At 36.6% G+C, this 26,186-nt stretch overlaps 3 protein-coding genes across 5 annotated transcripts; 1 reads left to right on the top strand and 2 right to left on the bottom strand.

Annotated features, from left to right (window-relative positions):
* The first annotated feature begins 1,029 nt into the window (after positions 1-1,029).
* Positions 1,030-9,333, top strand: slc46a3 (solute carrier family 46 member 3). The gene is made up of 7 exons (XM_065290691.2): positions 1,030-1,208; positions 2,095-2,309; positions 5,109-5,750; positions 6,342-6,588; positions 6,668-6,751; positions 7,504-7,660; positions 9,197-9,333. Exons 2-7 carry the CDS (start codon positions 2,127-2,129, stop codon positions 9,285-9,287), a joined length of 1,404 nt encoding a protein of 467 aa, XP_065146763.1. The 5' UTR covers positions 1,030-1,208; positions 2,095-2,126; the 3' UTR covers positions 9,288-9,333.
* A 437-nt stretch (positions 9,334-9,770) lies between these two features.
* stoml3b (stomatin (EPB72)-like 3b) lies at positions 9,771-17,182 on the bottom strand. Of its 2 annotated transcripts, XM_065290694.2 has the most exons (8): positions 16,597-17,182; positions 14,403-14,417; positions 13,983-14,071; positions 13,048-13,120; positions 12,679-12,761; positions 11,115-11,318; positions 10,298-10,432; positions 9,771-9,978 (listed from the first exon to the last, which is right to left on the bottom strand). In XM_065290694.2, exons 1-8 carry the CDS (start codon positions 16,646-16,648, stop codon positions 9,787-9,789), a joined length of 843 nt encoding a protein of 280 aa, XP_065146766.1. In that variant the 5' UTR covers positions 16,649-17,182; the 3' UTR covers positions 9,771-9,786. The 2 variants fall into 2 exon arrangements, with proteins under 2 accessions (XP_065146766.1, XP_065146765.1); XM_065290693.2 differs by lacking the exon at positions 14,403-14,417 and having other exon boundaries at positions 13,983-14,086; positions 16,597-17,181.
* Positions 17,183-19,034: 1,852 nt separating this feature from the next.
* On the bottom strand, positions 19,035-25,945 carry proser1 (proline and serine rich 1). Of its 2 annotated transcripts, XM_065290695.2 has the most exons (12): positions 25,421-25,945; positions 25,273-25,338; positions 25,097-25,165; positions 24,910-25,004; positions 24,732-24,825; positions 24,453-24,563; positions 24,233-24,316; positions 24,033-24,111; positions 23,575-23,667; positions 21,324-22,716; positions 20,147-20,282; positions 19,035-19,950 (listed from the first exon to the last, which is right to left on the bottom strand). In XM_065290695.2, the coding sequence occupies exons 1-12, from the start codon at positions 25,463-25,465 to the stop codon at positions 19,825-19,827; spliced, it is 2,391 nt and encodes a 796-aa protein (XP_065146767.1). In that variant the 5' UTR covers positions 25,466-25,945; the 3' UTR covers positions 19,035-19,824. The 2 variants fall into 2 exon arrangements, with proteins under 2 accessions (XP_065146767.1, XP_065146768.1); XM_065290696.2 differs by lacking the exon at positions 23,575-23,667.
* Positions 25,946-26,186: the final 241 nt, after the last annotated feature.

The following is a 26,186-nucleotide window of genomic DNA, read 5'->3' as shown; positions in this document are numbered from 1 at the left end:
AGAGTTACCATTTATATCTCCTGCATGTAAAAACTCCCGAGAGCTCCTTGGTTTTTAGTTCGGAGCTCTTGTTATGGTCCTAGTTGACCATTATTATGGGATGGATCACAAATGTTAATGAATCAGGTTGTGAGACTGCACTGACCTTTTTGTCCCGTGGACATCTTCTACAGTAAACTACTGAATGTTAATCTATCCATGAATACTGACACAGTCAATGTAAACTGATTAGGGTGCTTGAAGTTGTACTGAATGAAATTTATCCGTTCATCTATTTACTAACGGTTGACTTTATTATGTCTTTTTGACTGAATTTACAGTCGCTCGTAAGCTTGTATTTATTGTGTTGTAGTGCACAGTAATCAATGCATGTTTGTCTTGAAAGACCATTATGTCCTTGCTGTGTATGTTTTGTGATGCTGTTACTGTAGCATAGAGAATATAATACTAAGGAATGGAAAGAATTTATATATAACACATTTGTATTCACTTTGAGGAGCGGGGATGAAGAATAAACATCTTTAAAAAAGAAACTAAATATATTTTTGATTATTTTTCTATTCACTTAATTCAGTTTCTGCATGTTAACATAATTTTGCAGTCTGTGAAATAGAGTTTTGAAATTTGTGTGTGTACCTTTTTAACTAAATTATGCACTGAAAAAAGTAGGTTTAAATTAAAAAATATTAGTGGACTAAAAAAAGTAAAACTTATTTTTTTTAACTAAGTTAACTCAAAATTTTAAGGCAACCAGGTAACCTTTTTTTTTAAGTTTATCAAATAAATCTTTTTTTACAGTGGGGACAAATTTGTATGGTGGGAATATGGTAATTTGTAAAAATGCTATATGTTTTATTTAAATTGTTAAAGGGGACACCTATTCAAATTCTCACTTTTACTTTGGTTTCTCTGACGTTCTTTCATTGCCACAAATAAGCAGTTTGTTTCACCTGAGGGTGTGTTTTACCTGAGGGTGTGTTCCTTTGGGGACATTATACTCTTTGTTTGTCAAGACTGAGAGTAAGCGACTAGGTAAGAAGTTTAAGATGCCATTTTACAGGAACTATAGATCGAATAACTACATCATGGTGCAAGTGGTAGAACAAAAAATGCAATGATTCAGTCTGTGTCCTGGGACGTGAGTGGATTTTAAGAGGCAAGGATACACCTGTTTAATATGGAGATATATATTACACCATAACATTCAGGTAAGAATCATTAAACCTCCTACTGTAAGATGGATAGCAAGTTAAATGTCCTTTATCTTAGTTTTACTAATGATAATTTCCTTAAAGTCATCTTCAACCCTAAGATGTTAAAGAGTAAACAGCCATCAGTCCATAGGTCCAGCTCACTTTATATTTGTTTATATTCTTTCACAAATCTACAGCAAACCAAGTCAAACTCTAAAAACTTTCCTCGTGACATTGTTATTGTGAACTTTAAACAGTCCTATAGGTTAACTCCCTTGCTCAGGGGCAAAATCTACAATAAGCTATGTATGGAAGTAACTCTTTGTTATTAAGTAACACATTTCCTGTAGCTTAGTTGGTAGAGTATTGCATAAGCGACGCAAAAGGTTGTGGGTTCCATCCCAAGGGAAAAAAATATATACCTATAGGTAACATCTGCCAAATGCAGAAATATAAATGTAACTCTCTAGCTGGTTTAAGCCAGACGGCATCTCTAAAGTTGGTGTAAGCTAATTGTAAATTGATAGATTTGAGTCGGCAAATACTACTTAAAGAGTGCAATGTTGAAAACATGTAAAGTATTATAAGACAAACAATTATAAAAGAAGTTCAAAGTATACAAAAATGTGTATCTATTACACTGTAAAAAAATGCTGAAGAAATTACAGAATTACTGGGTATTACTGGCAACTAGCTGCAGTAACTGTAGATTTTACATTTATGTTATTTACTGGCAACAGTTTGTTCAAAGTTAAACGAACATGAAACATTTTCAGTCTTTATCTTCTACAGTAAGTTACCGGCAACCAGCTGCAAAATTACAGAACATTTTTTTGCAGTGTATTATTAAATGCTGTATTGCTATGTGTCAAACACATCTCTTAACATTTCCCTCCTCTAGTTCCTTTTTCTTGATCCAGAACAGGAAGTGGGATGGGTCGTGTGCACCTTATAGAGCCAGTGATTGGCTTGTATGCATTTACCGTGTTTATGACGTACCCACTGCTCCAGCAGTATGTGTACCGTAGGCTGTGGCTTCAGCTGAGCGGCACGCCCTACCCGGCCGAAAGTCTGTCTCACTGCTTAAACAACCACACCAATGTGTCCATACATGAGGTGAGACATTACAACCGTCATATATACTAGTCATTTACTGTATACAGTACTGGTGATTAAAATAGTTAAAGCTGAACTAGTACAATGCATTGTTATTTATGGCTTTGTATTAAAGGTGCTATGTGGGACTTTCAGAAGGATCTTTATAATATACATAACTATATTATTTGTGGTGTATAAAGACCTTACGTAATAAACTATATTGTTTTATTACCTTAGAATGAGGCGTTTTTATCTACATACACAGTGGGTCCCCTTACAAGGAAGTCGCCATTTCGCGCCACCATGTTTCTATAGTAGCCCTAAACGGACAAACTGCTGTACAGAGCGCATTTTGTCACTACGTTGTCTCAGACGATGACGTGTTTGTCCTGTGGTGGCTACCATAGCTTCTTTATTCATGAATATCAGTCATGTGACCTTTTACGTCATTCCAGTTGCCTGCCGTCATCTTAAGTACTTGCCAAGTACCAGTAGGGTACTGACAAGCATTGGCTAGCTTGCTACGATTTACGGATTTCTTATCTTTTACTGTCTATGATTTTTACGGATATGGGAAATGGCTACGAAAGACAACATTTCGCACCTCGACTGGCATAAAAAGAAACGCTACTTAAAAAAATATCTTGGTTAGGGTGTGATGCCATGATATTCATGAATACATTTTGAAAGGGAGGGGTAAGCCAACATGATTTCAAGGCAAGTCAAGAAAATGTGAGGAATTTATTCGTGTCCATGGCATGAAATTCAGCTTTTTTCGTGCCTTGAGCACGAATGTCTTTTTCGTGTCACTCAGCATGAATTTCTATAAATAGTTTTTTGTGTCCATGGCACAAATTTCTTTTTTGTGTCATTTTATGAATTGTTTTCTCATTTTTTTTTTTTGGATTTTTTAATCTTTGTCGCTTAGGGTTAGATTTGGAGTTTGGGTTAGGATGTACTTTTATGTATTGTTTTCTACATGTTTTTCTTCCGCTTTTAAAACTATTCTCGCCTGGAGTTGGGGTAAGAGTTGGGGTTTGGGTTAGGATGTCTAAAAATGTAACAGAAAGTGATTCTAACCCCAACCCCAAGCAACAATGGTAAGAAAATAGGAAAAAAACAATGAGAAACCAATACATAAAATGACACGAAAAGAAAATCGTGCCACGGACACGAAAAACTATTTATAGAAATTTGTGCGAGCGACACGAAAATGACATTCGTGCTCAAGGCAGGAAAAAAGCAGAATTTTGTGCCATGGACACGAATAAATTAATAAAAAATTTCATGTCTATAACACGACTTTCCATGAAATCAGTCTGGGTGAGCTGTGGACTGAGCCATTGGTTGCAATTCTCTCAGTCGTACCACTAGATGCCGCTAAAAGTCCCACATTGTTTTTCTCAGTCGCTTTGGTACATTTCTCAGATCAGAATTAAAATTCTCAAAACTACGTGTTCAATTCTCACAACATTGTGTCACTTGTGCACATCAAAAAGCAGTTTCTCATTTCTTTGAAGAAGTTGAAAATGCTTTGGTACATCCATGCAAATGATTATGTACAATTCTCAGCTTTTTCCAACATTATCAGTTGCTTATGTCATGTTGATCAAAATGTATTATAATGGGTCTCAGTTGAATAGTCTCACCCCCCACAACATTTAGGCATCAGTTCATAGTATAAGTCTTTACATGCAAAATGTTTGAACAAGTTGTCATATTATGTCAAGCATATTTCTATACATTTCCATTAGACTTTTTTCAAAATCTGTCCCAGGTAAATCTTGACTTTCTCTAACAAATTTCTCATGAACTGGCAAGTATACTATATATAGTTTCTCTCACTCCTTAACCCCATTGAGGTATTTTTCTAAGGAGATTGTACTGTGTTCGCATTTCTACTTTTTGCTTTGTGCTATGCAGAGCTGTCTTTTCTTTTCTGTATGGCAATGACATGGTCTGTCAACAAATTACAGTACAAACAGTAAAAGCATAAATGTGAAACTTGTCCAGTCTCTTACAACCAAACTCCCACATACGCTAAGGTAAAACCTACAATTTACAATAATTGTCATCAAAACTTTAGCCATACTTTACATCAGAACATCCCTCCAAAGTAAACTGTTATATTGACAACATGACTAAACAATTTGACTGTCTAATCCGTACACAATGACACAATGACTTGTCATTCTGATAGAAATGACATGTTCACAGATATTTACTTTTGAGAGATGAACTAAGGATTTTGAGTAAGAGACTGGCTTTTGCAGGTTATCCATGTTTTTTTTGCTATTTGTACGAATTGTTTTGAGAAATTCACTTACTGTTTTGCAAAATGTGAGTTTGATTCGAGAAATGTAGCAAAGGGACTAAGAAAAACTGTAAAGGTACACCAAATAAGATTTTAGCTGTGTTTTCAGAGCCTTGGTTTTGTATTCATGTACTGGCTAAAGTCTTGGCACCATGGAGATCATGTAAAGTTATGATATAGTTTGCTTAGTCACTAAAGTTTACATTGATGACATCTACAGTAGATGTGGAGAACCGGTTATGTCTGTTGACCATTTAAGAGATTAAGTTATATGATTATAGCTTATAACTGGAAAAATGCTTGTCAGGTTATTTGAGTTACCATTGTATTTCTCACAAATACACAGATCTTATATGCATGGCTAAGAATTGCAATCGCATACAGTTGGAGACTTGTCATGTCTTGTGACTGCACTACTAGGCCTACGTGTTTTTGAATTTCTGGTTAACACTATAAATTATTTGGGATACGTACAAATTTTGTTTTTCTCTTCCCTCATCCAGGCAGTACAGAAGGAGACGTCTATTTTTCTTCTCCAATGTGAACTTTTCTTCCTCATCCCCAGTCTTATATCTGCTTTGCTCCTGGTCTCATACAGTGACTACTGTGGACGTAAAGTGGCCATCATTCCCCCCCTCGTGGGTGACGCTTTATTCACCCTGAGCTATGTTATAGTCAGCAGGTACTCCTTTAACCTCAAATACCTGCTAGCTTCCTCCTTCCTAACCGGCATGATGGGAGGACCCACGTCTCTGATCGGAGGATGTTTCGCCTATGTGGCCGACCTCTGCGGAGAAGATCCAGAGGGACGTAAGACTGTCCGAATGGCTCGTCTGGACATGATTCTCGGTGTGTTGTCTGGCTTAGCTTCTCTTTGTACTGGATTCTACATTAAAGCAGCAGGCTTCACCTGGCCCTTCCTCACTGCATTTCTTATGCATCTTCTGAACCTCTGCTACGTCCTTGGGGTTTTGAAAGAGTCCCTGGTTTTGTCTACATCCAAACAAACCAATGATGTTCCTCGGGTACATGGGTCTCAAGCTTTGACCGCTCGCTTGCAGGGTGTTTACTTACTGTTTGCGGCTTCCACGCGGAGAAGGAACGTAGCGCTGTTGCTCATGCTTACCGCTTTTGCGTTTTATAAGGTAATTGAGTTTTAGTCTGGCTTTAGTTAAAAGATTTGTATGAATAAATGAAAAGCCCTCATCAAGCCCCCAAACAAATTCATTTTAAAGGGACAATAAGTAGGATTTAACCCCATCTAGTGGTGAAATTGTATTTTGCATTCAAACGAATAGTGCTCTCTAGCGCCTGGTTTTTCCAAATGCGTGTTGCGACCACGGTAGCCTTTATGTACTCACTGATCTCCTTATCCGTTTCAGCTAGTTTACGTGTTCTGAATGAAAACGCATTGTGGAAACGGGTTGGTAGGCTAGTGCTTTGTGTCCCTCACTGCTATTATAGTTTATTAGCATAGCGGAACGACATGGAATCCTACTTGGACTTACCCGTTCAATGTAAGTAAAGAGAAGGAATTCTAAGCTTACAATGAAAAGTCAGATCATTGGCAGATGTTATTTGACACCAACGAGGACATATTTATGAATAAAGACATTGATTTTGATTAATAAAACACTTAAAACCCTACTTACTGTCCCTTTAAGTGAAGCTCAAATGAGAAATTAATTATATTTAAAGCGCTGAGATGACACTGCCATTTTTTTGTTTTATCGCAGTTCTCCATACAGGGTGGCATGTCTATCTTTATCTTGTATGAATTAAACACTCCTCTGTGTTGGAGCGAGGTGCTGGTGGGATACGGCTCGGCTCTCTCCACCGCAATCTTCCTTTTCAGTTTTGCCGGTGTGGCGCTGCTATCACGCTGTCTGCGTGATGGCTACATCATCCTGTTGGGCCTGGTGTCTGTGGCAGCCGGCCTCATCATGACAGCGTTTGCAAAAACTACCCTGCTTATGTTCCTTGGTAAGAATGAGTTTAGATAGTGAGTTTTTAGGGATATGGATGGACAAATGGATAGAATATTTTGTCTTATTTATTGCAGTACGACTACCTTTGCTGTTGTCTGTAATGCCGATACCTGTCCTTCGATCCAAGATGTCCAAAATAGTGGCTGGATCGGAACAAGGTAAGAACAGAATAGCTTTAAGTGGACATTCCACTTTTTTAAAAAATATGCTTATTTTCCAGCTCCAAACATTTGATTCTTATCGTTTTGGAATCCATTCAGCTGATCTCCGGCTCTGGCGCTAGCACTTTTAGCATAGCTTAGCACAATCCATTGAATCTGATTAGACCATTAGCATCGCGCTAGATAAAGAGTTTCGATATTGGTTACTCTTAATAGCAGGGGACTATTTTCGGCTGCTGCGTAATATCACTACACCTGCTGCCGCCATGTTACAGCAGCAAAGTCCTTGATTATTACGCCAGAATGAGAGTATAGTTCCTAACCATATCTGCCTAGAAAATCGCAACTTTTAATTTTCTGTCGGTCTTAGTACACGATGTAACTAAGAGTCAAGTTTTTAATAGGATAAGTATCGAAACTCTTTGGTTATTTTTAGCGCGATGCTAATGGTCTAATCAGATTCAATGGATTGTGCTAAGCTATGCTAAAAGTGCTAGCGCCAGACCCCGAGATCAAAACGATAAGAATTAACTCTTGGGTATCTGGAAAACAAGCATATTTTCCCAAAACAAGTGGAATGTCCCTTTAACAGAGGAATTTTTTTTAATGTATTACATTTGAAATTATTCATTATTTGTAATAATTTTAATAACATGCATTCCAGTATTCCTCAATAATCCCTGATATTCCCTATTTACTTGAATATAACCTTTGAATAATTGATGAATCCTTCACATTTTTGTGTACAGGTGCCATGTTTGCCTGTATAGCCTTTGTGGAGATTCTGAGTGCTGGCGTTTCATTTGCAATGTTCAGCAGCATTTACGCAGCCACACTGTCATGGTTTTCTGGGTTTTCCTTTCTGTTGGCTGCAAGCTTCAGTCTTATACCAGCTACACTGATATGGTAAGTAACCCACCCTTACATCCTACACTGTCAAAAAATTGTCAAAATATGTACCCCAGCTGTCACTGGGAAATAGAGTGGACCTCAAAGCCAACTCTACAATAACATCATTTCACAATATAGTAGTGGTTAAATGGATTCCATTACGGTTTTTAAGTCATGGATTGAATAATTTGCGGATCAGCAAAAAAAAAAGGGGGTGGTGGAAAATAAATTAAGAACAAATCATGAAATTTGTTTAAGCATATGAAAATAGAAAAGAACAAATATACAAATAAAGTAAGGTCTTACCGTAGTATTTAGGTACAGAAATAAAATCAAATGAAAAATAACACTGTCTTTTTCATTCCTTTTGTCACTTAAAGGGACATTTCACTTTTTTGAAAATATTCTCATTTTCCAGCTCCCCTACAGTTAAACATAAAATTTTTACCGTTTTGAAATCCATTCAGCTGATCTCCGGGTCTGGCGCTACCACTTTTAGCATAGCTTAGCATAATCCATTGAATCTGATTAGACCATTAGCATTACGCTCAAAAATAATAATATTTTTCCTATTTAAAACTTTACTCTTCTGTAGTTACATCGTGTACTAAGACTTTTATAAACATGCCTTAGAAAAAGACATATAGTGGTGTGTATCTTGAGAAAAATCATTGGCACAGGCATATTTTAATCTTTATCTGTCTGTGCAAGATATTTTCAGTTGAGACAGCTCAAACATTTGTTTTAGTATTGGACTAGCCGTACACCTTGTCTGTTAAACCAGGGAAAATATTAATAAATAAACACACTTAAAATTTTGAATTTAAAATGTTATTTTTATTTTATGCTATTTTTTTAAAGTATCTTAGTAAATAATTATTTAATACTACATGTTAAATTCTATTGAAGTAAAACACCATAGTTTTTCAATATTTTAGTATGTTCTTACCTCAAATTAGATGAATTAATACATACCTATCATTTTTCAATGTGTGCACTTAATCTTTGTGCAGCACGTTGTGAATGTGTTAGCATTTAGCCTAGCCCCATTCATTCCTTAGGATCCAAACAAGGATGAAATTAGAAGCCACCAAGGCGAAGTGCTGCAAACTAAGTGCTCTTCCGCCATACAATATAGTTCTCATTTTTTATCTGCTTAAAACGTTTTGTCTTTGTGCCACCATACTTACTTGTGTAACTACTCATGTAACAGTCTTTAAATAGAGAAAACATGGAAGTGTTTGGTGGCTTCTAAATTCATCCCTCTTTGGATCCTAAGGAATGAATGGGGCTAGGCTAAATGCTAACACATTCACGACACACTGTCCAAAGATTAAGTGCACGCATTAAAAAAGATAGGGATGTATTAATTCATCTAAGTTGAGGTCAGAACATAGTAAAATATTGCAAAACGGTGGTGTTGTCCTTTAAGACCCTCTCACACCCCTCATCCCTCTCTCTCAATATGGTGGACTGGGTTTTGACATTGTGAGCACAACTCACATTTTCTTCATCTAGTTTAATGTAACATACTGTAAACATTTCCCGCAGTGTTGTTCTGTGTATGCGTCTGGATGAATATGAGGAATCCAGCATACTTATAGAAGATAATAACACAGAAATCTTTGAGCTGCCACCATGACATGAAAACTGAAGAATTCCTGATGAACACTTTGGACAATTTTCCATCTCTGGTGTAAGCTTCCTATATGAAGAGGTTAGAACTACAATGAACTCAGATTTTTTTTATGTAAAAGTTGTCTGTTTGGTACCTCAAGTCAATGGTGCAACATGGTTACAGAACCATTCAACATCTATTTAAGACCACTACTTTATTCTTAAAGGTAAATGTGACCATGGACATTTCAAAATAGATAAAATAAGATTTAGATTTTATTTTGCACAGAAAACATTTACATGTAACTTTGTATGTATTTGGCATATTACATTCGGTAACATATTTATATGGTATATTTTTGTCATTTGTAAACCTTAATTTTTCCTGTTGTACATAACATGAACTCTTGAAAAAATGGAATATATACTGTATAAAACATGCTATTTTAGAAAATTATTAAAGATTTGGAAATAAATTATTCTTTTAAATATCTGTAAATAAATCCATAAAAACATTCCTGCGATCACTTCTTTGACATGAAGTGGCTCATCATATCAATGGGCAGAGGGAATATGATGGTGGAGTTCCTCTCGGCTGCAATGGTGCTCAGGGTTTGAAGATATCTCAGCTGAAGGGCCGATGGAGACTCTGCGATCACCAAAGACGCCTCCTTCAGAGCCCTGGATGCGTTCACTTCTCCCTCTGCTGCGATAACCTGCATTAACAAAATATATTACCCACATTTAACAACACCAATGTAGACCAGTGTAGACCACACTCATAAAAAATTATGAAAGCTGTCACTCGAATTGTCATATGTACCCTACAGATTTGAAGTACCAATATAAAACTTTGAGGTACTAATATGCACCCTTCAGGCCCAATGGTCTACTTTTTGATACGATACTACCCCAATTTTAATGACAGTGTCCATGATAGATAGATAGATAGATAGATAGATAGATAGATAGATAGATAGATAGATAGATAGATAGATAGATAGATAGATAGATAGATAGATAGATGACGCTCACCCTAGCTCTGGCCTCACGGCTTGCTTCTGCCTCAGCGGCCATGGCTCTCTGCAGCTGCTGGGGCAATTTAACATCTTTAATCTCCACTCGCTCCACTTTAATACCCCATGAGTCTGTTGCCTCATCTAGAGTCGTCTGTAGAAGAAACCAGAGACATAATGGCAAACTTCTCATCTACAATCCCTATCATTACAGATATCTGGCATCAGCATTATTACACACAGCACAGTGCTTGAGTCTGTTTTGCCGATGGTGAAATTCCAAGGTTTGTTATTCCCAGAGTGCTGCCTGGAACTACACTCTAAAAATCCTTGGGTTGTTTTCAATCCAGCATTGGGTAAAAAAGGGACAAGCCCAGCCCATTGAATAATTGTAATTTAACCTATGCTGGGTTTTTCAATCATTGTTGGGTCAAATATAAAAATTTTCGGGGTTAATTTAACCCAATGGCTGGGCTCATCCCCTTTCTTCATAGTGTAATAACACAGCCTCATCCGCGAGTGATCTTGACAGGTGCTGCTTATAACATGAGATTTTATTGATAATAATGATTCAACTAAATGCATGATTATCTTGTCTAGACTTTAAACTTTTTTAACTTAAAATTACAAATGGGCTAATGGAATATATATAAAATCAATATTTTGTGTTCATACTCAAACATCAAGTAGCTATGTAATAAGTGGGGTAACATACAGCCAGCCGTTTGTTAACACAAATTAACAAGCCCATCTGATTCAGATTTGGGTCCAACAACTGTCTGGCTGTATGTTATCTTCTTACTTAACATCACCTTATGACAACTTAAAGCACTTACCTGCATACTCTGAGAGATGTGCTCTCGATCAGAAAGCACCTCGGACAGGTTCTTGGTGCCCAGTACGTTCCTCAAAGTGGTCTGGGCCAGTAGACGGGTTGCGAAATCGGCATTGGTAATGTTTGCCACAGATGCAATTGGGTCACTTACACGGAAGTATACCACACCATCCACAGAGACTGTCACTGAGTCTTTGGTCAAGATCTACATATAGATGAAATGAATTGAGAGTACATTCTATCTGTGTGGGGTACAAGTATATACACAGTATATTAGAGTGTCGGGCTTGTAACCCGAGAGTTGCCAGTTTGAGGCTTACGACTGGCGGGTTGCATCTGTGGTGCCCTTAACCAAGGCACCTTAACCTCAGTTGTTCCCCGGGTGCTGCAGTGATAGCTACACTGTCAAAAATAAACATACAAAGCTGTCACTGGGCCAGAACCCTTTAAAAAAACGTCCTAATATGTACCATTTAGGTGCAAATATGTATCTATGAACTTAAAATATTTACCTTTGAGGTACTAATATGCACTTTTTGAGTACAAAGGTGTAGCTTTTTGAAAGGGTACTGTCCCAGTGACAACTTTTGTACCTTTATTTCTGAGAGTGTACCCACTGCTTCGGGTGTGTGTGTTCACGACTTGCAGTGTGTATTCACTAGATGGGTTAAATGCAGAGGTCACATTCCAAGGATGGGTTACCATACACTGGAAAATTGCTTTACTTCAAGAAATGCACCAACATATCGGTCAATAATCTGTATTGTTCGATAAAAGCACTTTTTCACACTTTTTCTTTTTAAAAACATAAGTCATATAACCTATAGTCATAGCTGATATATCCTCTCAATAAAAAAAATGGAAAATGCAATGAATTTGAACTCTGTGTATAGATGTATAATAATAATGGTCATTATACACTGCAAAAAATAATTTCCAAGAAAAAAAATCTTACTATTTTTGTCTTGTTTTCAGTACAAATATATAAAAATTCTTAAATTAAGATGCTTTTTCTTGATGCCAAAACGACCCAAGAAAATAAGTCTAGTTTTTAGACCAAAAATATCAAATTTAAGTGATTTTGTGCATAAAACAAGCAAAAAAATCTGCCAATGGGGTGAGTAAATTTTTCTTGCATTTTCTTGAATTTAGTGTCTAAGAATAATTTTCAAGATTTTTTGCTTACCCCATTGGCAGATGTTATTGCTTGTTTATGCACAAAATCACTTAAATTGGATATTTTTGGTTTAAAAACTAGACTTATTTTCTTGGGTCGTTTTGCTCATCAAGAAAAGCATCTTAATTTAAGAATTTTTTGATATTTTTACTGAAAATCAGACAAAAATACTGATATTTTTTTCTTGAAAATAATTTTTGGCAGTGGATAAATTAATACCATTCAGAAAATGTAATGTTAATGCAGGTTAATATAACCACCAAACTATCAGTATTGGCAGAAATCAGTCTGAATAATTGGCCGTCTGTATCTGTGAATTTTTTATATCGATGCATCTTTATACAGTATAAGACTTTATAGTGACTATAAAAATATTCAGGTATCTTACCTCTTGCGGAGGAATGTCAAATGAGATGGTCCTCAGATCGACTTTGATAAAGGAGTCCGTGCAAGGAATGACAAAAAAGATTCCTAGAAGGAGGTAATGTTTTGGAAATATTTTAAATAGTTTGTACTACATGAGTCATTATTATTATTCACAAACAAACAGAGCTGAGAGGATGTAGAGGACACTTTAAATTTATTAACCTTCTTCTATTGTAACATGAACATGTATTTATCTCTTTAGCAAACAACTGTCACATGTGCACAAGAGAAAAGCCAATATTTGTTTGTGAATTAAAGCTGATGTTTTTCCACTGCTAATACTTTTCTGATATATCTAAGACCTAAGAAACACTGTGGATGCATTGCTTACCTGGTCCTTTCGCTTTTCTGGCTGTTATCCGTCCCAGTCTAAATATGACAGCGCGTTCATATTCTTTCACAATCTATACCACATTAACAAAGCACATAAGGGGGTTAAAATGCATTTTTTTAACCTTCATGTGTAAAACATAAAAAGATATGAAGGAAGTTCATACTAATAGTAGATGCTTTTATTTTTTTTATCTTTCCCACAACAAAACAACAAAAACATTATCTGTGGCAAGTGATAAGTAAGGAATAATTGACGACGGGCCATTGAATTATAAGAAAATAATGCACATGTGCATTATTTTCAAATAATTCAAAGGACCGCGGTCAATTATTCCTCTTATACCACAGTTACCACAAACATTGCTCTGGTGCCTATTTTGAAGAAATGTGAAAAGTTAGGTGTGTGGTTATCAGAAATTAATGCATACCCACGGAACATTTCTCAGCCAATCAGAATACAGCATTCAACATACCCGTGGTATAAAATAAAAATTATATATATATATATATAAATAATAATAAACAATAATAATATTACTGCCTCTTATTACTTCACCTAATATGAATGTTAACAACAAACATGTAATATGCAGCCCTATAGTAATATAAAATATAAAATAAATATATAATATATATGTATAATAAAAAAGATGCTCTTATTTAAAGTGACTTACAGTGCATTCATAATATACACTCATATTATTAAATCTTAAATTAACTATGAGGTGTCATCTATCTATTTAGGTTGCTTATGTGACCCTTCCAAGGCTTAAAGTTTAATCTTTGGCATGATCTTACTCAATATTAAAGATATCAAGATAATATTTTCACAGAATGTCTCTTAGTTAATCACAAAATGTCTTTAGCTGGGTTTTCACAGATGGGGTCACATATTGGTTGCACTATTGTGTATCGTCTTATCGTGCTTCATACCTTAATGCTCATGAAAATGCTGATTGGAAATATCAAGATGTTGAAAAAGGCAGAGATCACCACAATAAACCATCCGCAGCAGCCTAGACCTCCTTTGCTCTCATCTGAAAGCATAAAAACAGCAAACAACTCTTTAATGGAAATTAAATAGGAAGTTTCATCATGGTCACAAAAAGACTGCGTGAATAAAAGAGGAACACTTTTTTAAACTACTTCCTAACCTATAGGCTATCTCTTGCACTCACCTTCACACTTATTGACAACAGAAATAAATGTACAATAGTTAAAGTATCTTATTTTTGCCCGCCCCTTTATATTCATTATGTGTCAGAAAGATCAGCACGTTGCAAGGTTACTGCATATTTTCTAGAAATTTATATTAACAAATCACCACAATAAACCATCCGCAGCAGCCTAGACCTCCTTTACTCTCATCTGAAAGAATAAAACAGCAAACAACTCTTTAATGGAAATTAAATAGAAAGTTTCATCATGGTCACAAAAAGACTGTGTGAATAAAAGAGGAACACTTTTTTAAACTACTTCCTAACCTATAGCCTATCTCTTGCACTCACCTTCACACTTATTGACAATAGAAATAAATGTACAATAGTTAAAGTATCTTATCTTTTGCCCGCCCCTTTATATTCATTATGTGTCAGAAAGATCAGCACGTCACAAGGTTACTGCATATTTTCTAGAAATTCATATTAACAAATCACATTAGTGAGGAATCTGGAACTGCATTTTGTTTAACATAAGAAATCTACAGTGTATAGCCGAGCTAGGAAGTCATGATAAAAAAACATAATTATTCCAATGTTATTTAGTCATCTCCATAATGGAGACCAATAAGCTGTATTTAGTGTTTACACTGTAAAAAATGATTTTGAAGAAAAACATTTCTTAATATTTTTTGTCTTGTTTTCAGTAAAAATATCAAAAAAATTCTTAAATTAAGATGCTTTTTCTTGTTGAGCAAAACGACCCAAGAAAATAAATGTAGTTTTTAGACAAAAAAAAATATATCAAATTTAAGTGATTTTGTGCTTAAAACAAGCAAAATAAATCTGCAAATGGGGTAAGCAAAGTTTTCTTGAATTTTTGTGTTTAAGAAATTAAGAAAATATTTTTTTTGCTTGTTTTATGCACAAAATCACTTAAAATTTTTCGTGGGTCGTTTTGCTCATCAAGAAAAAGCATCTTAATTTAAGAATTTTTAGATATTTTTACTGAAAACAAGACAAAAATACTAAGAAACTTTTTTCTTGAAAATCACTTTCTAACTTGTTTTCAGTAGAAATATCTACAAATTCTTATATCAAGATGTATTTTCTTGATATGCAAAATGACCTAAAATAAGTTTTAGACATAAAAATATACAATTTAAGTGAACTTGTGCTTAAAACGAGCTCAAATATCTGCCAATGGGGTGAGAACATTTAGCTTGAATTAAGTGTTTTAGAAAAAATAATTTTTTCTCATCACATTGGAAGATATTTTTGCTTGTTTTTAGCACAAATTCACTAAAATTTTATATTTTTTTGTCTAAAAACTAGACTTATTTTCTAAGGTCATTTTGCTCATCAAGAAAAAGCATCTTAATTTAAATTAAATACTAAGTAAGAAAGTCATTTTTTGCAGGGTATGTTTTTTAACATCCAAGCAATTTACAGCTGAGCAAGAAAGTCTTAATAAAAACAAAAAATCTAATGTTATCCATGACATTTCCAATATTAAATGTGGTTATTTAAATCAAAATCATATATGAGCAAATAATATAATTTTAGGTTATAATTGCCATTAATAACCACCATTGTACTGTCTATGATAGCTATAAACCTGACATAGTAAGATTAACCCACTTCTAGCCAAAATAAACTTGAATTTGGTTACATGTCGTTTTTGCCAAAATAACTGGAGAGATGTATGATATTTCATTGTGTAAGCAAAGTCAACAGTGATTACAGAGTGATTGGTTTCATTTATTTATTATTTTTGGACTATGGCTCTATAGATGTCTAATACATTTTCACTGGCAGTCCAAAATTTGCCTTTTTTATTCCTGGCCTGTGTTTTTTAGACAACTTTTAGATGTCTTTTAAACGCAAAATTGCTGGCTGGGGATTTCTGCCCACATACTTTTTCAGTCATGTGATTTGAAAAATACACCATGCAGGCTCTCAAACAAAGTAACATGGCAACTGCATGAATGATACAACAAAAAAGCACTGGTTTAAATGTTTTATGATGCAGTTTGGCTTACTGGTATAGTTTAGTTTGACTGCAACACACTAGTTTATACCATAAAACACCTAACAGTCAAATTTCCCAAGAGATCCATTAACATTTTCCAGTCTGCTGTGTTGACATTACGTGACGCTCCATCGAAACAAGTTCTGCCAACAATAGCCGTGTAACTTGATGCAACCGTTTTTATTCTCTTTCCATTTACAGGTACGGCAAATAACAGGTGCGAGGACTCACTTCTTCACAAATATTTCAAAACAGATAAACACAGTCCCTCTCTATAAACCCAAAGGTCAGTAATAAAATTAAAAGTCACTTGTCAGGAAAGTTTAAATGTTTAAGAAAGAGCCAAAAGATGTCTTACTGATTAGATCTTGCTTGCTGTGACCACGTTCTATCTCAGACTCCATCTCCATATGATGTGGTGCTACCTATGGGACGTGTGGTACTGAAGGTGATACTGAGTTTGTGAGGAGCTGTAAGGCAGAGATCTATTTGTACTTCCTGTGAGGGGTGCGGCCTTATCTACAATACCATTAGAAGATCATTTACAGACACTAATGGTCTTATGACACAACCATAATATCCTCACATGATGTTTGAGATTATTGCGATTATTGCGATTTCTCTAATAGACACCCTCTGTTAGTCTACTCTTAATATATTTATACGGTTAAGTATTTTAATGGTCATGTGTCAAGCCAATCTGCAGCTGAATATTTGTAAAGGAATTGTATTTTGCGATGTCCTTTAATAAAGGTTGTGAAACAAATAAACCATCAGCCATAAACCAAACCGTACAACTTTATATTTTTTCTTCCTATAGATGCTTTAATCTGAAAACCATTTGTTTTATATACTGTATATATATATATATATCCTGGAATTTAATTGACAATGGTGTTGCTAGCACCTATTGAAATACCTAAAGCTTTATTGTACAAGCGAGTATAAACAGTTCAATAGGTTAGTTTAATCATGTATAAGTGTATTTTTAGCTTTACAAGGCTTTATTTGAAATATTTATAATGTAATTACGATTCATTTTGTGTGACTAGGAATAGGAGGAGCTTGCTTGGCCGTGACTGCTGTATGTCATCATAATACAATGAAACAAACAGGGTATTTCCCCCTCGGTAGGGCACTTCGGGAAAGAGGACGCCACATAAAAAGTCACTCCGGTTAAATAGAAAATAATGTTGTTTTTTATTGCTCTGTTCGCAAAGTGTATTTTATTTGGCTACGTTATGAAACACAATTGCACAACTTCATCTCTTGAGTTTACACATTAAGGGTTTTGATCGTTGAAGGGCTTAGTGCATAGGGGTGAGCTTTTCAGATTGGTACACAGGGTAAATCAAGGGTCAAGTGGAAACTTCTTTTTTATTGTATATGAATATAGATAACAACAATAGAGATATAACATTACATTTCACAATATTCCATTAGTATTCACATGTAAATAGGTCAAGTGGAAACTTGTAAAGTCTCATGACTGTGATGTGTTAAGAGTACTTGTAAAGGTGAGATGTTTTATATCAAAGTCTTTAATGAGTTTGTCACCACACATACTTTACCTTTTACCTACAAGCTGTGAAATGCTGCTGCTTGTTAATGTGATCAAAGTCTTGGGTGGAAAACACATAATAAACTAATGTTACATTCTTGCTATTTAAAATTAACTCAGTTATGTTATAACCTATACAACTCCAATTTGGCAGTCACATGGATCACAGCGCCCCCTAATGTGTGGTTCAGGTTTTTTTACATTCTGACTTTCATTGTTTGCAGTTTCAAGAAGCATCTTTGCAACAGTTTACGGTTTTGTCCAAAGTGGATTTTTGGCCAAAAAAAATGCTTGTTTGTACTTGAAGGGTTTTGCAGCAAAATACAGTCAAATTTGTTAAAAAAAAAACTATGAAAGAAATTACTGAACCTAAACATTAAAAAAATACTTATTTACGAGAAAACTTTGTGCACTTGGTTATGCGTCTGAACTCCTTATTTGTTAAAGGATTACTCTATTTTCTTAAAAAAAAATCCTGATAATTTACTCACCCCCATGTCATTAAAAATGTTTATGTTTTACTTTGTTTAGTTGAGAAGAAATTTTTTTTTTATTAAAAAACTTTATTAGACCTAAACGGTTTACAGTTTCAACCCAGCTTTAAAGGTCTCTAAATGATCCCACACGAGGCATAAGGGTCTTGTCTAGCGAAACGATTTTCATTTTTGGCAAGAAAAATCAAAAATATGTACTTTTAAACCACATCTTGCACCAGTCGTAATTGCGCAAGCACGTGGAAAGGTCACGTATACCTTTAAACGCAAAATTGTGGACAATTTTAAACAATAAACTGTTACAAACACATTAATTACTATCATTCAACATACAACAACATCAGTACAGTCCTCTTTCTCCACACTTGCAAACACTGGGGCGTAGTTTCACATAGGTCATCCGTGGACTTTTGATGTGATGACGTATTATGTGAGGTCATGCTGGCGCATCACACGGCTGATTTTTCTTTAATGTTAACATTAGGTAAAGTTCATGTTAGCTAATACATTTACTGATGTTAACCAAAATAATGAAACGCACACATTAATGCAAAATTCACGATAATTAAGTCATTTGCATTGTAGTTGACTTTCCTGATAGTACTGACATTGGATCATTAATATTCTTCTTTGGGGTTTGCAGTGTTCTCTAAAGTCCTGAACAGAATAAATATCCACTATTATCCAGACATTCAAAAATAAGGCCCGAAAACAAAAGTTTTTGAAGAAAAAGTCTTTTATTTCATTATACTGTTAGAACATACTAGACTAATCCTATCATATTATATTATATAATATATAATGGTGGAAACAAATGGAGTTCTGCAGACTCTAAGCAGTGGTCTGCACATCATACAGTATACATGCGGACTGTGTGGTACTGAACAAAATTGCACAACTGTGTAAAATCAGTAACAATAGTTTTAACTTAAAATTGCAAAATAACAAACATAACGTATTAAAATCAAAAAGCCTACTTCGAAGAAAATAACAAAAACCCAGCTAAAAGTACAAATCGCAAACATTTGTCTTTACCCTTCTCAAAGGGTATTGACAGAGTACAGTATTTGAAAAAAAGTCAAACTAATTCGCTAAGTGTCATTATACATGAAAAACAGTATAGTAAAATTTAGACACCCACACAATTCACAGTTCATCTACTGGTGTATTTTTAAAAATTCATTTATCATTTTTAAACGACAGTGTTCGTTTTTTAGGATCACTATGACGTTCAAATAGGGTTAGGTCCCAATTACTTCTACAAACAAAAATAATACTAGAGAGATAAGTATCCATCTTTATGATTCACATAACACACGCAAATGCTTTCCAGCCCTCAGAAGCATCTTTATCTTCTTTTATACACTTCTACAGGAACTATAGATGGTGCAGTCATTTCATAATTGTGTTTAATTCACTTTTTTTCATTCATTTAGAGCACCATATTTCACAGCGCTTGTCTTAGTTTCCTCCAATATCATTTACTCTTACACAAACACACTCACACAAAAAGTCTTTTCCCCATGAGTAGTTACTGCCATCCCAGAGATGGATGCAGGCCTGGCTGTAGCTGGAAGCTGGGGCCGGCGGCTGCAGGGTAGTTTGTGAATCCGTTCGGCTGGGGTGCGTAACTGTCAAGTGCCGATGCAGAGTGAGCCTGTAATCATACACCACAAAGACATCAACTATTATTGATCACAAGTAAAGTTTAGCAAACATCAGCATTGGCCGTTTTAACCATCTGAATGTTGTGTATGTCCTGGCAACCTCTAACCTAAGAATTTACATTTTTACATTTTACATTAACATTTTAAAGCACAATAGATATAAACAATAAAGTGAGGTTGCGTTACCTGCAAAAGTGCAGACTGCATGGCAGGGTTGTGTAAACCAGAGAGAGCTGCAGGAGACGCTGCAGTGGAGAAGCTAGGCATGCCTGGGGGAAAAGACAACAACCCTGGGAAAGCTCCTCCACCTGGGGCCTGGAGGCTAAAAGTCAGCATGATAAAAAACAAAATTTAGTTAATAATAATAATAATAAAACAATAACAACAACAACAAGGGAGGCTAAGGGGGCGTGCACACCAAAGCTTTTTTACGCAGCTGAAAATGCCTGGCGGACGCCGACTGGCAGCTTTCTTCAGCTGAGCGCTTTTGGTCGTTGAACGATGCGCCGGTTGGTTGTTGTTTGTCCCGCCCAGTGTTGGGAAAGTTACTTTTAAAAGTATTCCATTACAATAGTGCTTTCCAATCCTGGTCCTCGCACACCACCTCCCAGAAAGTTTTAGATGTTACCTTATTTAAAACACCTGATTCATCTCATTAGCCTCCTTCCAGAATGGTTATTGTGTCTCCCTAACGATCTGATGAGTTGAATCAAGTGTTTTAAACAAGGTAAGGTCTGAAAATTTCTGGAAGGGGGTGCACGAGGACCAGGATTGGGAAGCACTGTTGTAATGGAATACTTGTAATGGTAACTTTCTCCAACACTGGTCCTGCCCCATTGAAGAGCTAAGCTTTTCACCCAAAGTCTAATATTTCACCAAGTGCCGACTTTCAGCGCGAAAAAAAACCACCAGCTCCCGGCATAAAAGCTTTGGTGTGCATGCCCCCTAATAGTCATGTGATTTCCTAACGCAACAATGATTATCTTATGGTGACAAAAGGATTACTTAAGTTTTGTCACTTTACAGCCACTGCTATTCACATAAACTACACCCTTAAACCTTAAAAGTTCAATTTGAGCAGATAACATGTGAATTGCAGAATACTAGAACACTGCATGACAGCTATAAATCATGTGCACGTTCATGTTGCTGAGTGACCCAGTATCTAAATCTAAAGTCAAACAGACATGAGCGTAAATTACTGTTTTTAGTGTTGACAGTGTCTAGGTATCTTCGGGATAGGTAGTACTCTGAAAGTACTAACAAGAAAAACTAGACTTTGGACTGTAGTTATGGAAACATAATGATATCAGGGTCACATAATGTCTAACCTCTCAACTTATCAAAAGAAAAAAAAACATACCCAGCTTGGCCGACAAGTGCAGGGTTGAAGTTAGAGCTGAATGCGGAGGCGAAGCCAGGAAGCACAGGGGAGGAGGAAGGTACTCCCGCTGCGGCGGCTGCTGCGACTGCTGCTGCCTGGAGAGGTGCGACGGTGGCCACTGAGCAAGAGGCTCCTGGAAGCCCCATTAAGGACGAGAGGACTGGACTACCTGCTGCAGAGGGCCCTGACCCCCCAAAACCTGGGAAACTAGGATTCGGACCATGAGGAAGACCCGGAAACACGGATTGAGCAGTTGTCAATCCGAGGCCAAAGGGGGAGGGAGTAGGAGCACTAGAGTGAGTCAAACCTGAATAAACAGATGAGGTGGGTGGAGTAGGGGTGGATGGGGTAGAAATACCAGACTGGGCTCCTGGGAAAGGAGAGAGGGCTGAAAAATGTGAAGCAGACTGGGAGCCAAGAGCTGAGGTAAGACCATGGTGTCCGGATACACTGCTGGGTAGAGAGGGCTGTGGTGAGGCAGTGCCGTGGGGTGTGCCCATTGGTCGGGAAAGAACACCCGAGTTAGGCATAACCAGAGAGCTAAGAGAAGGGGTGCCAGACCTTGACGGTCCTTTGAAAGCGGAAGGAATGGGGCTGTTGCTTCCGCTGCCTCCACCATGACGCGCCATGGCGTGAGCATGTTGCTCGCTAAAGTATGCCCCGGCAGGACTCATAGGTGGTTGGTTGGGCAGCATAGAAGTGGGCTTGGGACTGGGACTAGCAGAGGCTGTTGGTAAACCACTGACATTTTGCATGCTGGGAGTCAAGCGCCCGGGAGTAAGAGGGGACATTCCTGAGGGTGTGTAGCTACGGATTACTGAATGCGACTGGGTGGAGGGACCACCAGGGAATGAATGTGCTGACTGGGAATCTAAGGAGGTTGGGTAGCCCTTCTTTGATTGTAAACCCATAGCAGCTCCATGAGTCGTCGAGGGATCACCAGTCACCCTGGGTGTAGGTGTGTGACCACCTGAAGGTGTTTCTGAGCGGGCTCCACCTTGAAAGGGAGAGGGAGGGAAACTTGAACTTGGCCCTGGTGTACCACATGGTGTTCCAGATGGGGTTTTAATGACAGAAGGGGTATTTCTACCAGAAGGGGGCATGACAGAAAATGGGGAGGAAGGTGCCGTGTGGCCACTGGAGTTGGAGGCCACATGGGGGGAACCAGCTGGGACAGGAGGGCCTTTGATGACTGAGGGTGAGGGGGCAGGAGCAGGGGATGGGACCATGCCAGCGAACACCGGAGTGATTGGTGTAGTAGGCTGAGGTTGAGAGGTGCCAGGAGTTGCTGGATTAGTGCTATGAGGAGAGATTGCAGGGGTCCCAGAGGTGTTGGAGGTTTGATTTTGCTGAGAGGTAGGTCGGCTGTAACCTAAAAATATAGAATTGGCAAAAATAGAAATTGATATTTATATTTTTATACAAAATTAAGACACGCACCACATGCATTCAAGTTTATTAGTAATGCATTAAGAGAAAAAAAAAGCAAAACAGAACACCGGAAATCGACACTGTAGCTGCACCATAAGAGGCACAATGCTGCAGAGCAAGCACTCATTGTGTAAACGCTCATTTAAAAATTCCATGAAATGCTTTTGGGTGTGGTTCCTTCCTGTGTCTCGTATATTTATGGAAATACATATTAAAAGAGTATGAACGTTAAAGCAACCACAGACAAACAAACAATGATGATGATGTCATCACTTTATAAAACTTTTTTTAAACTTTATTAGAAAAATTAGAAAGATGACAGTAAACCATATGTGGTGAGAGAGAGAGAGAGAGAGGGGAACACATTTTGAGAAAAGATCAAAATTAGCACAAGAACCACAAAAATCTATTTTTTTTTGATTTCATGGAGTTTTTAAAATACATGGCACAATGCATCTGTGTGAGTTGTTGCATATGCATATTACAATGCCGCTATTATACAGATTTTAACAGCCGCTTTTGTTTGTGATTTAAAAGAATCATAAATGATGTTAAGTGAGCAAGACAAGTATATTGTAATATGCATTGTAGATACAGTGCTTTACCGTGATATATAAAAATGACTAGATCAGCCCAGCTAGATCAGAAAAAGACCCTTGGAGAGAATTTTAATTTCATGTTATCAATACTGCAGGCAGATTAAGAGCATGCGCCGGTGAGATAGCGTCTACAGACAGCATGGTCAATGCAGCTGTTAAAGGCAGCACACAGCGCTAGCAACAGCAACTGCACGATGTACCTGCCGAACTGGGAGTGGCTCGGTAGGGTGGGGGTGGCACATTGGCGGTGATGACCCCGCCCCTTGACACCAGACCTGCGTTGTTGTACGCACCTGAGCAGCATCCGGGGAAAAGGGTAAGAATATTCTGTAATGTTGGATGAATAAGAACATCCAGCCCCTTGCAAACTTTTATATTAGCGTGTGCATAAAGGCATACACGACTTATCAACACATTCAAAGTAAGTTTCGGATACAAAATAGTGTTATTTTATCAAACTAATCTCAAATTTGATGTTTAAGTCTCATGGCTGTATTTTTCAAGTACTTTTGGTGCCCATAAAATTCCATTGTTTGTGCATTACTGTTTTTAAGATTTTTGTTTGGGGGTGGGCAAAAATTCTTTATGCAGTTTAAACCTGAACATTTTTGGTAATATCCCAATCCCTCCTGTGTAATCCAAAGAAACAAGTTCTTACTTGGGGCGATTGTTGCGTGTGGCCGGCAAGGTGGAATAGGGTACGGCACAGGTCTGTGTGGATTGTATGTTGATGGTGACTGTTGATAAGAGAGTAAAACAATGATTAATAACAAAATATAACATGTTTCTACTCTTCCATATTTTGCCATTAAAGACAATAAGCATTAAAAAAAAAAACACCTGTTCAGTAAAACATACCGGTTTGCTTGCTCCGAGGATGCGCGATACAATCCCCTTACCATCCAGGATAACATCATCTCCATCCTTTTTGCCAGGAATTCCCTGTAAAGGTCCAATAAAAACAAGAATAACATTGAAGAGCTTCTCTTAAACAAACAGCCTGAAATTAATCTGCAATCAGCATTTAATACACACTGTAACATGTTTATTTTTCTTATAAGAGGGTGGAGAAACTTACAGGAAATGTTCCAGTAACCTTGCTGGGTCTGCCTTTGGGATAAGGGTTCCCTGGGATCATCCCGCAGGATGAAATCATAGCTACTGGAGCTTTACATCCCACCTTACATACCTTTAAGTGGAATCCAAAACATTTTGTGATCTGATCACTTAAACTCCAATTTCACTCATGTTAGTAGTGCCATTTGTAAATGTACTTCATTTAAATCCACATTCATTCAAAAGTCTGCACTTGACCAGAGTAATGTAAATTCACATGAAGAAGTAAATTGAGTTTTACCTGCTCTAGGATCCTTCTTGCTCGTTTCTTCTCAGACAGTTGAATACGAAATACGTCCTCCACCGGACGGTAGTTTTGAGCATCACAAATATTTCTGTCCAAAAAACAAAACAACCGTTAATGTATTAACAGTTGCACAGATATTTGTTAATTTGTAATTTCAAAAGGTGCAACTTACAAAGCTATGAGTTCCAGCACCACAAGTCTGTCCTTTGAGAATGTGAAAGTATTAAGGATGTTTGCAACCTTTGTTGTTGGAATTGCAACCATTTTCTGGAGGAAACAAAGGTAATCAGTATTTTTATTTTTGATAAAAAAAAGTCCAAGTATGCAAGTACTTAAAATGAGTGTGAAGCAGAACTTACATGTTGCAAGGCTTTGACTGCTTTAATTTGTGGCTCCGCCCATGAGAAGTATTTCAGAATGTCAATCACCTGAGAGGGAGAGAGTGGGTTTTGACAGGTAATGAGATGCAAAGTTCTGCATTATTTTGTTTTTTACCACTAACATGCAGGTGATTTGTATTAGTATTTTTACATACCTGCTCACTGGAAAAATACCCATGAACCTGTTCTATAGCTTTGATTCGCTGATCTGTCAAAACACACTTAAGAAAAAACAACAACATTAAAGTTTATCTTATTTATATAAAAAAATAATTTAAAGACAAATCTTGAATGAAATGTTACCTTTCTGATTTCGTCCAAGACGATGTCAAAAGATTTCTTGTCCATCTTCTCTGTCGATGATCTGATCACTCAATCGATTACCAATACCTCTTACAGCATCTCAATGACAACTTCATACAGTACCTGGCTGCTAGTATAATCCACAGCACAGCTTTAAATAAAATTCAGCTTCTGGGGCCCAATACTACCTTTTAGCAAATATTAGTGCATATCTGAAAACCCCAGTGTGTAAAACAGGGTTTGTGGTCTCTTTAAGTAGAGACAAGCATCACTGACATGAGGAACAACAATAGTCCAATGCTAAATCCACATAGTCTTCAAATGCATAATTTTTCACATATGTGCATGTCTTGCATCATATCTGCGCGATTAATAGTGTTTCCGCTGTTGCGCAAGGTCATCGTTTTTTCGTTGATTTCCTTCAGTAAGATATATTTTCGCTGTCTGTTGGTGTTTAGCAGAGATGCTAAAGGATGCTTGTCGTGTGCGACTTTATTTGTCAGGACCCCGGCATTAAAGGGAATGTTCATAAATACGCCTTAGGATCAGTTAACACTGTATTTTCACACTGTTATTTTTAAAGTATTTAGGTATGTATCTATTTTTAAAATTTATTTTTTATTTTCGTGAATAGTGGACACATTAGGCTGAGTTATGTATACAAATCTAAAAATAAGAAAAACAATACATTAATATATTATTTCGTTGAATTATTTTTAAAGATTAACCTTTTATTCATTCTTGTTAATGGATTTATAAAATACAT

This window comes from Paramisgurnus dabryanus, chromosome 10 (genome assembly GCF_030506205.2).
Source record: "Paramisgurnus dabryanus chromosome 10, PD_genome_1.1, whole genome shotgun sequence".
In the NCBI taxonomy this organism is placed as follows: domain Eukaryota; kingdom Metazoa; phylum Chordata; class Actinopteri; order Cypriniformes; family Cobitidae; genus Paramisgurnus; species Paramisgurnus dabryanus.
The sequence above is the reverse complement of the archived record's forward strand: the minus strand, read 5'-3'. Positions and strand labels throughout refer to the sequence as shown.